This window comes from Salvelinus sp. IW2-2015, linkage group LG17 (genome assembly GCF_002910315.2).
Source record: "Salvelinus sp. IW2-2015 linkage group LG17, ASM291031v2, whole genome shotgun sequence".
Taxonomy (NCBI): domain Eukaryota; kingdom Metazoa; phylum Chordata; class Actinopteri; order Salmoniformes; family Salmonidae; genus Salvelinus; species Salvelinus sp. IW2-2015.
Genome location: NC_036857.1, coordinates 7815414 through 7832719, shown reverse-complemented (window position 1 = coordinate 7832719; position 17306 = coordinate 7815414). Strand labels below are relative to the sequence as shown.

The window sequence follows — 17306 nt, the reverse complement described above, 5'->3', positions numbered from 1 at the left end:
CAAGATATTTACAACTCACCTCGCAGAGCGAGAAAGGGAGGGGAGGAGAGATATTGTGGGTACAAGGTTGAGGGGGGGAGGAGGAGAGGTAAGGGTGGGAGTGGATGAGAAGAGTTCATGTACTGTACGCATGTTGATCTGAAACGTTCTCCCTCTCCCCTCTCTTGATATTAGTCTATGGGTTAAACATTGAAAACTAGGATGCCCATTCGTTGGGATGTCCTACGTCCAAGTCACGATTCAATTCAATTCTGATACATTGTTATTGTGGCACATATATGGCACAAAATAATGCTATTGTGGCACATATTGATGTATTGACAAAACACATTGTACAGCTAGACAATATGCATTCATTAAACATTTGTACTGCGTAGCTAGCAAAACTAAACCCCTTACGGACAATCAACTCTCGATGCCTCTGTGAACTTTTCTCCTCCCACACAAACAACTTTTCTATTTTTCAGAAACTCCATTTAGAGATGCAGAGAACTCCTGGTCCCCTGAGGCGATGAGAATAAATAGCTGAACTGTTGTATCATCATAAACAGTGTTTCTGCCAATCTTCAGGGATGATTGTAACGCTGCATATCTCAGATAATGCTGACAGCTCTATATGACTCAAGGTAAGAAGGACAATCACGTTTTATTACCGACGTTCAGTATCTAACTGAAATGAGACCATGTGATAGAGGATGCTGGATGTAGTCTGCATACTGCTGGTTGTGAAGGTATTGACATGACGGCATGATGCACACCTCCTGTATGTTTCCTGTGACCTTGTGCCCCTCTCTCTCTCTCTGACTCAGACAGAGCAGATTGATGACTCAAAAATGCAGAGATTAAGTATTTTATTCATCTACCTAAGGGAGGGTTTCCTCTTCTCCTCCTCTTCCCTAAACCAACTTCTTCTCTCATCGAGCATTGTTGAGCCTCCTCCTCCTCCTCTTCCCTAAACCAACTTCTTCTCTCATCATCGAGCATTGTTGAGCCTCCTCCTCCTCTCTTTCCTCTCTACATACCACCTTACTCTGATAACCTTCTGCAACTCCTGAGCTCTAACTTCTTTTTTACTCTCCCTCTTCCTCTAAACACATACAGCTTGGACATTCCCCATCTAGAATGACTTCCTCTTTTCTCCCTCCTTTCTACCCTCCCTTCCTCCTTCCCTCCTACTCCTCCTCTGATCCTATAAAGGTGTTGTTTGTTGTGGGTTATGAGGCATTATGGCTCCTAATCACCAGAAAGTTCACTGCATCCTCCTCCTCCTCCTCTTCCGACAGCCAACTAGACAGCCAGCCAGTCAACTAACCAGACAGCCAGCCAGCCAGCCAGCGAAACAGACAGMCAGCCAGCCAGCCAACCAACCAGACAAACAGCCAGCGAAACATCCAGCCAGCCAGACAGCAAGCCAACCAGCCAGCCAGAAAGCCACTGCTCCCTCCATTCCCACAAAAACACCAGTCTGCTGCTCACAGCTTCACATAGACAGTCCAACCCTACATAATGTTAACCCAAGCCCACAGTATCTCAGTACCTCATCAACAGGAAATTGACCAATGAACTGACCTGGGTCTAGTGCAATGACCCCCTGCCATCTACGCTAAGGGAGATCGTCTCTGGTGTCTCTCCTCGTCTGCCCCGTAGCCATGCCGTAGCAATGACCCCCTGCCATCTACGCTAAGGCGAGATTCGTCGTCTGGGTCTCTTCCTCGTCTGCCCCGTAAGCCAATGGCCGTACAATGACCCCCCTGCCATCTACGGTAAGGGAGATCGTCTCTGGTGTCTCTCCCGTCTGCCCCGTAGCCATGCCTCTTACTCTCTCCCTTCTTGCTCCCCTCTTTCCCTGTGGATGTCCTAGCAAGCCAGGAGACAGGCTGTATCTGTGTGTTGTATCAGTCTTATACAGGCCAGTAATGATGCTGACATTTAAGTTCAATACAGCAGCGGTTATTTCAGCCCTAGGCACCCAAGGTCAACTCATTAGAGTTCATAATTGATGCTGCCTGCATAAGCCCACCCTCAGCTAATAGGGATCCTAGGGAAGGAGGCAAGAAGCCCACCCATCAGCTAATAAGGGATCTAAGGGAAGGAGCAGAAGCCCACCCTCAGCTAATAGGGATCTAGGAAGGAGGCAGAAGCCCACCCTCAGCTAATAGGGATCTAGGGAAGGAGGCAGAGGCCCATCTTTAGCTAATAGGGATCTAGGAAGGAGCCATAAGCCCACCCTCAGCTAATAGGGATCTAGGGAAGGAGGCATAAGCCCACCCTCAGCTAATAGGGATCTAGGGAAAGCAGGCAGACAGCCCACCTCTCAGCTAATAGGATCTAGGAAGGAGGCATAAGCCCACCCTCAGCTAATAGGGATTCTAGGTAAGGAGCAGAAGCCCACCCTCAGCTAATAGGGATCTAGGGAAGGAGTCAGAAGCCCCACCCTCAGCTAATAGGGATCTAGGGAAGGAGGCATAAGCCCACCCTCAGCTAATAGGGATCTCGGGAAGGAGGAAGGGTTAGCAATTTCACAAATGATGAGGGCTTAAGCCAAATTAGCGCATGGTTAGAAACTGTATGGATAATGATGGTTGCTATTAACAGTTTGTCTCTTTCTCTAGCCTTGCAAAACTCTGACTGTAACCTTTTATAATTATTTGAATTATTATTTTAGCACAGTAAGGTTAGAACGCTGTTGAGTAAGGTTTGAGTGTAACCCTTTAAGGAATACATGCACCTATTCATTTTTTTACAGACCTATTATGTTAAATCTCCATTGGTAATTGATGTGATAAAGATGATCTGGATTGTAGTGACACAGGAATGTTCATCATAGACATTAATGATGTGTGAATATAGCACAGGGGGCTGCTGAGGGGAGAATGGCTCACAATAATGGCTGGAACGGAGCAGATGGAATGGCATCAAACACATGGAAACCATTCCACTCCAGCCATTACCACGAACCCGTTCTCCCCAATTAAGGTGCCACCAACCTCCTGTGGAATACAGACTTCTGCTTTAACAGCTCTGCTGCTGCCTTGACTAGCTTCAGACTCCATTTCACATATTCCTCTATTCAAAATCAGTGGCTGTTCTCTCTGCTCTGTACCTCTCTTTCCCCATCTCCTCGTCTTGCTCTCCCTTCACCCCATCTCTCTCTGTTCTCTCTGCTCTGTACCTCTCTTTCCCCATCTCCTCGTCTTGCTCTCCCTTCACCCCACCTCTCTCTGTTCCTCTCTCTGTTCCTCTCTTTCCCCATCTCGCCATCTTGCTCTCCCTTCACCCCACCTCTCTCTGTTCCTCTCTCTGTTCCTCTCTTTCCCCATCTCGCCGTCTTGCTCTCCCTTCACCCCACCTCTCTCTGTTCCTCTCTCTGTATCCTCCCAAGCTAATTGGAACAGAAGACACTTTGATCAGAGCCAGACGGCGTCTTTGGCTGAGCCCTCTCACTACTAACACACCCAACTATCATCTAAGCAACACAGACACAGTGCCAGAGACAAAGACCAGGCTTAAAGAGAGGGTGAGAGAGGGAGAGAAAGGGAGAGGGGGAAGGGAAGAGAGACAAAAGAGAGAGACGGAGAGAGAGGGACAAGAGGAGAGAGGGCGAGAGGAATGGAGAGAGAGAGGAAGAGAGAGAAGGAGAGAGAGGAGAGAGACAAGAGAAAGGAGAGAGATGGAGAGAGAGAGGAAGAGAGAGCATGAGAACGAGAGGGAGAGGAGATGGAGAAGATGAAGAAGAGGAGAGACTGGAGGAGAGGAGAGAGAGAGGGAGGGAGTAAAGAAGGGTTAGAGTAGCCCACAGGCAGAAAAGCTCTCCCTTGATTAAAAGATGACCCCCACCCAAGTGGTCAGACCAGACCTCATTCCTCAACCCAGCAAGACGAGCAACCTCAGCAGACATCAACCTGCGCAGCACAGAAGAGTACTTCCCCCTCATTAGAAATGAAAGGATAAATTCACCAGACTGGATAGAGGCAGGTGGAAGCTGGAACAGCCAGGTGAGTTAACACTCCATGTCAACACAGACCCAACAACAGTCCAGCACAAACAACACCCCCTTAACTAGACCTGAGAGAAGCTGGAAGTGGAGAGAACAATCTGCACTCTGGACTGTGTAGAAGACATTTACAACAGAGAAAGAGACAGAAAGCAGGAGCAAGAACAGAGCACTAGAGGAGAGGATCCAGACTGCTGGAGGAGAGGAGAGGGATGAGGAGAGGACCAGACTGCTGGAAGGAGAAGGTGGAGGGGATGGCATGTGACAAAAGAGAAACAACCCACTAGGGAGGTGCGCCATCCCCACAGAGACGCCAGCAGAACAGCCCACTACAGCACCCGACAAAAAGTCTCAACACCAGCAGGCCAAGAAATCACACCAAGAGTCCCCTGACCATAGAGTCTAGACATCACAGGCAGAACAGACAAAGACAAAACCCCAAGCCCAGCAGCTGCTCACCCCCTGAGGCACCCCCCGGTCAGCCACCTGATAGCCTCCTGATAAACCCGCCCCACAACCCACTGAGGACAAACACAAGACCACGATTCGCTCCTTATGGACTCTAATGGTAAATTATAGAAAGGAAAAAAACTTTTTACCCAAACACAGTGTGTCTTAAGACTCAGGGTGTCCATAACAACCCAGCGCGCCCATAAAAAGACCTTGCTGTCTGAGGACAAACTAGCTCACCTAGCACATAATAATAGCACCACAACCGACCTGAAAGAGCAGGGCAAGCAGAGAAAGAGTGCCAACAAAAGAGCCACTGAAGAGGAGTGGAATGTGAAAAAAGATTTCTACTAAACGTTCACCAAGAAGAAAAAAACAAACGCACAAAAAAAAAGTGGATTATACTTCACACGAAAACGAACTAATAACGGAAAAAAAAGATAAAAACGAAAAGAACTTACCACACAAACTAGTAAAGGCAAATATAAGGAACAAGCGGGATAAAACAAGCAGCAAATGCATTTATCCGAAACGAAGTAGACTAGTGCTTAACATAACCCAAATGTCTTCGTTTATACTCAGCTGATCATAAAGCAGCGCAGTGTTGTGGATTGTGTTGGCTGTAGACTTTTGGAGAGTGGGGTCCTCTACTGTGTGTACGTCAGAAGGGAGGGGTCCTGAAGTCTAGGAAGGGGTGATCTCGCTGGTATGGGTGGAGAGTGTCTAAATCTCGAATCCTGTTGACTGTGTTGGGGCTGCGTTATAGAGAGAGCGAGATGTTACCTGTGGTAGAGTAAACCAGGAGCAAAAGGTAGATGGCACTAGAAACAAAAAGCTATAAAATGAAAAGTATAAGAAGGCCATCATAAAGATTACCAGTAGAAAAAAAAGAGGCGCTGGCAAAGACTGAAGAGAAAAGAATAGAGGAAGATAATCACAGACACAGAAAAAACAAATGATAACACATAGGGAGAAAAACCGAAACGAGAAAAAAAAAAACAGAAACCAATCTAGGACAAAAAGAGCGAGACTAAGGTTCTAGAGAACTTGTGCACACGGTAGGTAAGATGGTGGGACACAGAAGACCATTCCTGGCTTTTGAGCACAGTGATCCACAGGGTGGACACTAGACTTCTGCGGTTCATCTACAAAAAGCCGGCAATTGTCAGTTGGCTCACACGCACAGGTTATGCGTCCGGAAGCTCTAAGATGATTTCATTCGTGCGCGTCTTGCCAAGCGAGAGAGTAGGAAGATAAACAACATCTGCGCTCGCGGCAGTTGGAGCGAAACAAGTCGCAGAGAAGAAGCTTTTTACACATCATTCAAAGTCACCAAACGTCCTTTCAGTGCCCTCAGAGTGGCGGCTATGGAAAACACCACCCACTTTCATGCTGTAACATCGTCAAAGGTACGTTTGTGACCTGTGCTGATATTGAATGATAGTGGGATGGACATTAAAACAGGGTAAGAAAAGAGCCAACCTCAAGTTGACCAATGCGATGTGACCACCCTCTCAACAGAAAGGCCACTTAAGGACCCCCCTGAGACGGACACAAGATAAGGGAGGGAGAGACTGCCACGTCCTCAAGAGGGAGGACTTACATGCCAAGGACCCACAGCGACCATGCCCAGACGACGATTCGCAACACCTCCACCCAATACTGAAGCACCAAACACCCAAGCCAGACTCCACATTCAATACACATTGCACACCAGAAAAAGGAAAGAAACCAACCACTCTTAGAGCCCCATCACGATCAGAGCCTATGGTCCTCTTCCGCGAAGCTCAAACTAGAAAACGCTCACAACCCATGACACGCCCACGGCTTCCCGCAAATTAGAGTAGGTGGTATCATTCTTATAAATTTAACCGACGTTAAGACGCTATGCTAGCTAAGGAAGGTAAAAGGGAGGGAATACACACATCATACGTGACCTGCAGTGTTAACGTTGTGTGTAGCTAGTACCATGCAAGAAAGCAGAGTCGGGCGGTCGATCGAAAGGCTGCGGATTCCATCTAAGGCAGGATGCGTAATCGAACAAAAAGCTCAGGAGTCGGCAGACAAGAATGACCGGACCAGAGAGAGGCAATAGCGGCTACTAGATAGAAAGGAAGGCGGAATGATAGGGCTATAGCTCGAGGACGCCTAGGCTGTCTGCTCGCGTGGTTTACTCACTTGCTGCGCTCCTTTGTTGTCTATGGTCCTAAATGCACCATGGACAGCAACAATCGAATTTCGATGTGACACTATTTGTCGAAATCTATAGGTGGGTCAAAGGGACGTATGGATAGTAGGACATGTTCATGCTGGTGGACGCTTTATTCGAGACATAAGAACGTTAAAATCAAATAAGGATACAGTGGGATGCATAATTACGCAAGAAGAGCACATGAAGGGAAGTCTAGCACAATATCTCTGCTGGCGGTCTCTGCCCATAGTGGATGGGGGTACCATCACGTCCACATAATAAGTTGAGTTCCTTATGACTGTAACATGTTACCTACATGTGTTTCCGCTAGATCTCTTCATCTGGAACGAGAAAGGACGTTAGGTTTGCCTGTTTGGCCATAAATCATGCACCAACAGGAATCCAAGCGCGCTTTACCTCTGGATATTCTTTATGTCATGTTATATCCTGTTTCGAATCTCTCGGGTTCACAGTAATACTATAGAGATTAATGTTTTATTTTACAGGACCTAGAGATTGACCGGGCATTTCACAAATTACTCCCGCTCACCGCATGTGTTGATCACCACTCTTCTTCTAGTATTATCAGTACCGAGTCGGTAGTTGACCGACCGCCTGATAGTTCACACGTTCAAGACAATCAACTCCAACCTTCCAGTCGTCCTTGGGGATGATTGATTCTAATTCTCCACCGACGGGACACGGGCACTCCAGGGGGACACTGCTCTAAACTCTCTGTGTACCTCTCAGAGCACGAACCCTGACAACTCACTGCCTATTAAATTAATGCAAATGAATCACAGGCAATCATTTTTACGGATTTGGCTAGCAAATTCTTACGATAGATGGACTGAATTTTCATTCTGCTAACCCAGTGCATGTCTAGCACATCTTATAACTCCTGTTGAAACTTGTCTATCGACCTACCCTCAGCTCTGCTAGGGAGTTGGCTCAAGACATCTATATGCCCCCATCTGAGAATTCCCCCACTTATTTTCTTCAACTGACACTGCACAAAGGCTTTCCTCTCCACTGGCTCTCATATGGATGTTGGGAAGGGGAGTATTGTCTGTGCTGAAGATCTGAGTTTTTTGCTCTCGGAGGTCGCAGGGACTGACTGACTGGAGGATGTGTAAATTCACTCTGCAGTGTTCCCTAGGTCGGTCGCAACCACCCTGCCTATTAATACCCATCGCAGACTGGGGTACGTGGAACAACGATGACCTGTAATCCTCATCCATTTCTAATAGAGCGGAGGACACGAGGAGCGGCATCAGTAGCACCTCCGCGAGGTGCTCTTGGCACTTTGGTGCTGATCGATGCAGAGGTTGTGCTTCGCTCCTACCCTATGGATGCCGCCCCTCTAGGCATAACTATGCACAAGCCATAACCAACGCAAAAAGCGGGTCCAGACAACGGTCTCCTGCGAGTCGCTTGACCCACTTGTGCGGCTACTGCGGGTGGTATGGCTTTGTTTACATAGTCAATATTTCGGTAAAGGGGAGCAGCCTTTTCGGGCGCCGTGCACTCGCTATGGGCCTATAGAGTTTACTCTCCATCTCAGAGGCCTACCTTTCTCTATACCTTCTTAGCCCTTCATTTCTTCCTCCTTCATCCTACAGTATCGCCCTACCTTGTTCTCCACGCTCATCCGTCATCCCAATTTCATTCCACTTGACCCTCCAACTCAGTAAGTCGCCTCTCGAGCGTTCACAGTCAAGCCACTGACACCCCTATCAGACCACAGCAAAATTCAGTCTACTTGAACAGAGCAATCACTCATCATGAGCATCAAAGCCAAAGGAACTGAGTAACATTAAGAAATGCTATAGATGGAAGGAATGCAGTTTGGAAACCTACCAAAAACAATTAGGCAACAGCAATCCAACTCCTTTAAGACAACTTCCTGGGTAAAACGTTCCACTGCAATAGTGAGGTGTAAACTTGGCAGTAGAAAATCTTAACAGTATATTTGACCTCTCGCTTCCTATCAAATCTAAAAATCTCAAATAGAAAACCAAAGAAAATGAACAACAATGACAAATGGTTTGATGAAGAATGCAAAAATCAAAGAAATAAATGAGAAACCTGTCCAACCAAAAACATAGAGACCCGGAAAACCTGAGTCTACGCCTTCACTATGGTGATTCACTAAAACAATACAGAAATACACTACGGAAAAAGAAGGAACAGCATGTCAGAAATCAGCTCAATGTAATTGAAGAATCCATAGACTCTAACCAATTCTGGGAAAATTGGAAAACACTAAACAAACAACAACACAAAGAATTATCTATCCAAAATGGAGATGTATGGGTAAACCACTTCTCCAATCTTTTTGCTCTATAACAAAGAATAAAGAGCAAAAACATATACATGATCAAATACAAATACTAGAATCAACTATTAAAAACTACCAGAACCCACTGGATTTCTCCAATTACCCTGAATGAGTTACAGGAAAAAATAAAAACCCTCCAACCCAAAAAGGCCTGTGGTGTTGATGGTATCCTTAATGAAATGATCAAATATACAGACAACAAATTCCAATTGGCTATACTAAAACTCTTTAACATCGTCCTTAGCTCTGGCATCTTCCCAATATTTGGAACCAAGGACTGATCACCCCAATCCACAAAAGTGGAGCAAAATTTGACCCAATAACTACCGTGGAATATGCGTCAACAGTAACCTTGGTAAAATACTCTGCATTATCATTAACAGCAGACTCGTACATTTCCTCAATGAACACAATGTACTGAGCAAATGTCAAATTGGCTTTTTACAAAATTACCGTAAACAGACCATGTATTCACCCTACACACCCTAATTGACAACCAAAACAAACCAAAACAAAGGCAAAGTCTTCTCATGCTTTGTTGATTTCAAAAAAGCCTTCGACTCAATTTGGCATGAGGGTCTGCTATACAATATGATGGAAAGTGGTGTTGGGGGTAAAACATACGACATTATAAAATCCATGTACACAAACAACAAGTGTGCGGTTAAATTTGGCAAAAAACACACACATTTCTTCACACAGGTCGTGGGGTGAGACAGGGATGCAGCTTAAGCCCCACCCTCTTCAACATATATATCAACGAATTGGCGCGGGCACTAGAACAGTCTGCACCACCCGGTCTCACCTCTACTAGAATCCGAAGTCAAATGTCTACTGTTTGTGATGATCTGGTGCTTCTGTCACCAACCAAGGAGCCTACAGCAGCACCTAGATCTTCTGCACAGATTCTGTCAGCCTGGGCCCTGACAGTAAATCTCAGTAAGACCAAAATAATGGTGTTCCAAAAAAGGTCCAGTCACCAGGACCACAAATTCCATCTAGACACCGTTGCCCTAGAGCACACAAAAAACTATACATACCTCGGCCTAACATCAGCACCACAGGTAACTTCACACAAAGCTGTGAACGATCTGAGAGACAAGGCAAGAAGGGCATTCTATGCCATCAAAAGGAACATAAATTTCAACATACCAATTAGGATCTGGCTAAAATACTTGAATCAGTCATAGGCCCATTGCCCTTTATGGTTGTGAGGTCTGGGGTCCGCTCCAACCAAGATTTCACAAAATGGGGCAAACACCAAATTGAGACTCTGCATGCAGAATTCTGCAAAAATATCCTCCGTGTACAACGCGAACACCAATATTGCATGCAGAGCAGAATTACCAGGTACACTTTATCCATCATAATATCCAGTAATTCCTAGAATACAGAGCCGTATAATAAGGCAAACCATTCTCTAAAGAGAGACCTTGACAAACCTACAAGAGAAGCCATAACGACTAGAAATGGAACCTGATGAGAGATTCCCCTAAGCAAGCTGGTCCTAGGGCTCTGTTCACAAACACAAACACACCCCACAAAGCCCCAGGACAACAGCACAATTAGACCCAACCAAATCATGAGAGAACAAAAAGATAATTACTTGACACATTGGAAGAATTAACAAAAAAACGAGCAACTAGAATGCTATTTGGCCCTAAACAGAGAGTACACATGGCAGAATACCTGACCACTGTGACTGACCCCAATACTTAAGGAAAAGCTTGACTATGTACAGACTCAGTGGCATAGCTCTTGCTATTGAGAAAGGCGCCGAGGCAGACATGGCTCTCAAGAGAGACAGGCTATGTGCACACTGCCACAATGAGGTGGAAAACGAGCTGCACTTCCTAACCTCCTGCCCAATGTATGCCATATTAGAGACACATATTCCCTCAGATCACACAGTCACAAAGAATTCGAAAACAAATCCAATTTTTGATAAACTCCCATATCTACTGGGTAAATTCCACAGTGTGCATACACAGCAAGATTTGTGACCTGTTGCCAAAGAAAAGGGCACCAGTGAAAACAAACACCATTGTAAATACACCCATATTATGCTTACTTATTTTACTTGTGTGCTTTAACCATTTGTACATTGTTACAACACTGTATATATTTAATATAACACTCGTAATGTCTTTATTGTTTGAAACTTCTGTATGTGTAATGTTTACTGTTAATTCGTTTGTTTGTTTCACTTTTGTGTATTGTCTACCTCATTTGCTTTGGCAATGTTAAACATGTTTCCCATGCCAATAAAGCCCCTTGAATTGAATTGAATTGAATTGAATTGAGATGGGAGGGAGAGAGAGATAGGGAGAGAGGGAGGGAGAGAGAGGGAGAGATACGGGAGAGACGGAGAGAGAGAGTGGGGGAGAAGAGAAGAGAGAGAGAGGGAGGGAGAGAGAGTTGTAAATTGTAAATACATCCCATATTTATGCTTATTTATTTTAACTTGTGTGCTTTAACCATTTGTACATTGTTACAACACTGTATATATATAATATGACATTTGTAATGTCTTTCTTGTTTTGAAACTTCTGTATGTGTAATGTTTATTGTTAATTTGTATTGTTTATTTCACTTTTGTGTATTATCTACCTCACTTGCTTTGGCAATGTTACACATGTTTCCCATGCCAATAAGCCCTTGAATTGAATTGAATTGAATTGAGAGGGAGAGCGAGGGAGTGAGAGAGAGGGGGTAAGAGATACAAAGTGAGAGAGAGGGGAAGAGAGAGAGGGGAGAGAGATACAAAGTGAGAGAGAGGGGAGAGAGAGGGCGAGAGATACAAAGTGAGAGAGGGGAGAGAGAGAGGGAGAGGGCGAGAGAGATACAAAAGTGAGAGAGAAGGGGAGAGGGGAGAGAGGGGGAGAGAGAGAGAGAGGGGGAGAGATACAAAGTGGGAGAGAAGGGGCAGAGGGGAGCAGAGGAGAGGGTGAGAGGGGTGTATATGTAGCAAGAGTTGTTATGTATTGAGAGCAATATTGATGGAAAATAGTAGAGTACAGATCATGTTATGTGAGAAGAAAATGAGAGAAAAAGAGTGAAAGAATAGAGACAGTGATAAATAAGTTAAATAAATAGAAAAGACAAGAGAGAAATAGTGAGAACAGAGMGAGAGCAAGAGAGAGAAAAGCAGGAGAGTCACAGAGTGAGCTGACAGAACACAGGGAGATTAGCAGCATCTCAGCAGAGTCACTCTTCATCCATAATCAGGACAGATAAGAGTCCCTGACCTAACACCATCCTCCTCTCTTCTCCTCTGTCTCCTCCTCCCATCCTGGACATGCTCTCCACCTTGCCATCCATTCCCTCTCTCACTTATCTGATCACCCACTCATTTTTCTTCTCTACATAACATCCACAACCTCCTTTATTCAACCTTTTAACCCACTTACTCCCTAACACACTCAACATCTCAGCTATTCATGCTGTTTGCCAGTGGAAGTGTCTTTATCTGTGAACCAATCCCTCCCCTCTCTCATTCCCTCCTTCCCCTTTGAGCATGTACCCCACTGCACCAGCATGCTGACCAGACACCCCCCGTCCTTCCTCCTCTCCCTCCCTCCTGACCCTAATCAGTGGACTACGTACCTCTCTGCACCAGCATGCTGACCTCGCTGCCTCTGGGACACTTGCTGAGCAGGTCCACCACCTGGTTGTGAGTCATGTTCTGGACGTTCCTCTTGTTCACCTCCATCAGAATGTCTGACTCCTTCAGGCCCCTGCAGCGGGGGTAGTCCACAATCTGCTTCACCCTCTGACCCCCACCCGTCAAGCTATCAGCGATTGTGAACCCAAAGCCCTTATCGCCCTTCTCCATGTGCACCGTGATCAGCTCGGGCTGCCCGGCGATGGAGGACGCCAGGGTGACCACGTCACTGGAGGAGTAGCCGTGTGAGCCGTTGGACGCCACCTCCGCCGAGGGGCTGAGGGCCCGCGGCTCCCTCATCCCGTTAACGGGGCCTCCGGTCTGGCTGCCGTGGCTGGATGGGGAGTCGTAGCTCTGTTGGCCGTTGACGATGATGGGCTCCTTGTCCAGGATGGCCACGGAGGTCACCAGGCTGGTGTTGGGGTCGTCAGGGTCAAAGGGCAGGGGGTAGCCGCCGGCACAGGCCAGTCCACCATGGAGCCGATCGGATGACTGAAGATCTTCACCACCTGGGCGTGAGTGTAACCAAGCACGATGATGTCATTCACACTCACTATGACATCACCTAGGGAGAGAGACAGGGAGACGGACAGGACAGTTAGTAATACAGTCACTATCACATCACATTAGTAACACAGTTAGTATACAGTCACTATCACATCACATTAGTAACACAGTTAGTAATACAGTCACTATCACATCACATTAGTAACACAGTTAGTAATACAGTCACTATCACATCACATTAGTAACACAGTTAGTAGAACATTAAGTAACACAGTGAATGTACTATGGTGGGTGCAAGTATATTACCATATGTCTCCAATATGTTCAGTACTTAGTTTACAACAATCACTTCAACCTCCTTAGGAATGGGCAAATGCTTCTGTATAAATGGTGCGAAACAGTGCCCTCTGTGGGCTAAGACAGTGTACTGCACCTGTCTCCATCTTCCCATCCACAGCAGCAGGACCGTCCAGGACAAGACTCTTGATCTGGAGAAACTCATCCGCTCGTCACCCCCGACGACGGTAAAACCGAACCCACGGCGGCTCTCTTCAGTTTGGTGTTGATAAAGGTTCCGTTCAGTTCTGCTGGGTTCCGTGTGAAGAACGGCTTCCCTCCTACAAACACAGGGAAAATAACATTATTTGTCTATCCATTAGCTGCCTGTCTGTCTTTTCACTTGTCTACTATCTTATGTCTGCTGTCTGTATTTCACTATCTACTATTTATGCTTGTCTGTCTGTTCATTTCACTTGTCTAACCAATTATTTGTCTGTCTGTCTGTCTGTCTGTCTGTCGTCTGTCTGTCTGTCTGTCTGTCTTTCTGTCTGTCATTTCACTTATTACCTATTCTGTCTGTCTGTCTGTCTGTCTGTCTGTCGTGTCTGTCTGTCTGTCTGTTCTGTCTGTCTGTCTGTCGTCGTCTGCTGTCGTCTTTTCACTTGTCTCCATGTCTGTCTGTCTGTCTGTCTTTTCACTTATCTACCTATTATGTCTGTCTGTCTGTCATTTCACTTGTCTACCAATCTCTCTGTCTGTCTGTCTGTCTGTCTTCTGCTGTCTGTCTGTCTGTTCTGTCTGTCTGTCTGTCTGTCTGTCTGTCTGTCTGTCTGTCTGTCTGTCTGTCTGTCTGTCTGTCTTGTCTGTCTGTCTGTCTGTCTGTCGTGTCTTTTCACTTGTCTACCTATGTCTGTTGTCTGTCTGTCTTTTCACTTATCTACCCTACCTATTCTAGGTCTGTCTGTCTGTCTTTTCACTTATCTACCTACCTTATTATGTCTGTCTGTCTGTCTGTCATTTCACAATACTACTATTTAGTCTGTCTTTCTGTCATTTCACGTATCTACCTATTTGGTCTGTCTGTCTGTCTGTCTGTCTGTCTGTCTGTCTGTCTGCTGTCTGTCTGTCTGGTCGTCTGTCTGTCTGTCTGTCTTTTCATCTTATCTACGCTAGCCTATTTATGTCTGTCTTGTCTGTCGCTTTCACGATTTCTTAATCTTCCTGTCTGTTATTATCACGTCGTACTGAATCATGTCTGTCAGGTACTTGCTATCTTGTCTGTCTGTCATGTCTCCTGGTCTGTCTGTCGGTCTTGTCTGTCCTGTCTGTCTGTCGTCTGTGTCTGTTTGCATACGCTTCGATGTCTTGTCTGTGCTGATCGTGTCTTTGTCACATTATCAAGCCGATCCTATTTAGTGTCTGTCCTGTCTGTCTTTTCACTATTACCTCCCTATTTATGTTTCGTCGTCATTTTCAACGTTATCGACCTACGCTATTTATGTGTCTGTCTGTCTGATCATTTCATACGTATCTAGACCTATTTGTGTCCTGTCTGCTGTAGTTCACTATGTCTACGCATTTTGTGTCTGTCTGTTCTGTAATTTACACTTGTCTACGCTATTGTGTCGTGTCTGTGCTATTTACTTGTTCTACCTATATCTAGTGTGTCTGTCTGTCATTTCATCTTGTCGTACCTATCTTGTCTGTGCTGTCTTCATTTCACTCTGTCTACCTATCTCTGTCTGTCTGTCTGTCTGTCTGTCTGTCTGTCTGTCTGTCTGTCTGTCTGTCTGTCTGTCTGTCTGTCTGTCTGTCTGTCTGTCTGTCTGTCAACCCAAGCATCCATATAATATAATGAATTGCTCAGCGTTTGTTATATCAATGACAGGAGAGAATGCTTAACATCCATGGTGTGTTGGTCATAGCTAGTTAACATACACATAACATTCACTATGGTACATGTGGGCTGATAGACAGGTTAATAACCTTATATGGTAATTGTTTCCTCAAGAGGTTGAGCCCTTGAAATCTTTGATCCCAAGGGTCCTCTGTCTGTGTCTATGTCTGGTCATGCTTGTGTCACTGAAACTGTACATTGTGGGTGTATTTGATTGCGAGTTAAATGTCTGTGGTGCACAAGACCCTGGTATTGAAAGTGTGTGTGTGTGTTGTCTAGAATGTGTAACCCCACTCACGTTTGGTCCCTCCCGGGGGAGGGGGCATTGGGGGCGGGACCTGGGGGTCACGGTATGTCTCCAGGTGGTTACTGGCATAGACGGCCAGGGGAGCACCAGCTGAGGAGTGTTCCTCTATCCACTCTGTACAGCGAGAGACACAGAGGGACTGTGAAATCACAGTCACAAACACACGGATGCACGCAAGCACACACACAAATACACGCACACACATACACTGACACACAAACGTACACAATCAATAAAATACAAACATAAGCATCACATTCATTCATTTGTTGACTCAAACTTGCTCTACACCAGAGGTGTCAGACATACTGGCTGGTCCGGGGGGACAAACGCTATACACTTTAAAATGACTAAAACCTAACACAGTAAATTACGCAATAAGAGATACATTTATTGAAAAGATGTTTTAACATTGCATCTGATTATTACATTTCATCATTACATTGTGTCTCAGTGGTTCTAACACGTAGCAAGCATGCTAGCAGCAGCAGTTTGCACATGGACATGGCTTCCACAGCTCTAAGCCTCCGAAGACAAATAAGTGAATGCTACAGTGGCTCATGTGTTGAAAGGAATATAAAAATGATGCTTTAATGATCTTTAATCAAACGAATAAGAACCCAGACGCCAGCAGGACAGGGGTTGGGGTCAATTCCATTTCAAATCCAGGAGAATCCAGCGAAACTCTAATTCTGAGGAACTAACTTTTCATTCTTAAACCTGTCTGACTTCAAATAGAATGAACCCCAACCGTGCAGGACAAGACATGAGACAAGACGTGACAAGACGTGACGAGACAGAGACAGACATGAAGAAAGAAAGAAATGGTGCCGTGCCAGGGCAGGAAACGAACCTCGAATGTACCGCTCACCTTCAGGAGGCTGCGGCTGCTGCTGCTCCAGCTGCATCCTGCGTTTAGCCTCCACTATGGGGTTCTCATACTGGGTCTTCCTGTTGATGTGACTGATGATGAGAGAGAGAGAGAGAGAGAGAGAGAGGAGAGGGAGAGGATGAGTGTGGGATATTGATTGTCACCATGATAAATGACAGTACACAGTGTTTGACATCCTCTGGCTCACAGCCTCGTAAATCCCACCAGCTCTGTGACAACCACATAGGTCTACACAAACTACACACTGGCTACACAAAATGGAGTCCGGTTTCAGATAAATCTACTTAGGTTCAAACCAATTATAGCACACTGAATGTAGAAAAGGTCTGACAGAGAGACAGAGAAAATGCTAGTTCAGCTGAAATGTCACAGTTTACAGTAAACTACATGAAAATGCTGATGTATTCCGTCGTATTAATTATTGTGGGGTTAATGAGAGGCATGTGAAAAGAGATGAACCATGAGGTGTTCCAACTTACTCTACGTAGTAAACCCCATACACTGGGTCATCTATCTTCTCCCATCCAGCAGGCAGCTCTGAAACAGAGAAGGAACAGCAATGTTAGATCACTGTAATGACACATTCATTAAGGCAGTGTTCTCCTTCAGGAAGTACTTCAGAGGATGACGCTGTGCTGTATTCAAGGTCTCTCAGGTTTGTAAACCAACTCTGAAGTGAATCTATGTTTACCTGTCATGACTCAGTACAGTCAGTGGGCCACGGTGCAGATATCTAATATGGAGTCAAACTACTCCCTCTACCTCACTGAGCGAGGCACACACA

The 17306-nt window shown here is 45.6% G+C and overlaps 1 protein-coding gene across 1 annotated transcript in view; it reads right to left on the bottom strand.

The window, feature by feature from the left end:
- The window catches only part of LOC111976858 (membrane-associated guanylate kinase, WW and PDZ domain-containing protein 1-like), a 134906-nt gene that overhangs the window by 32737 nt on the left and 84863 nt on the right, over positions 1-17306 (bottom strand). The window contains 8 exon segments of the mRNA XM_070448164.1: positions 12583-13110; positions 13113-13205; positions 13581-13652; positions 13655-13696; positions 13699-13764; positions 15622-15744; positions 16484-16593; positions 17002-17059. Of these exon segments, the coding sequence (XP_070304265.1) occupies positions 12583-13110; positions 13113-13205; positions 13581-13652; positions 13655-13696; positions 13699-13764; positions 15622-15744; positions 16484-16593; positions 17002-17059 (1092 nt within the window).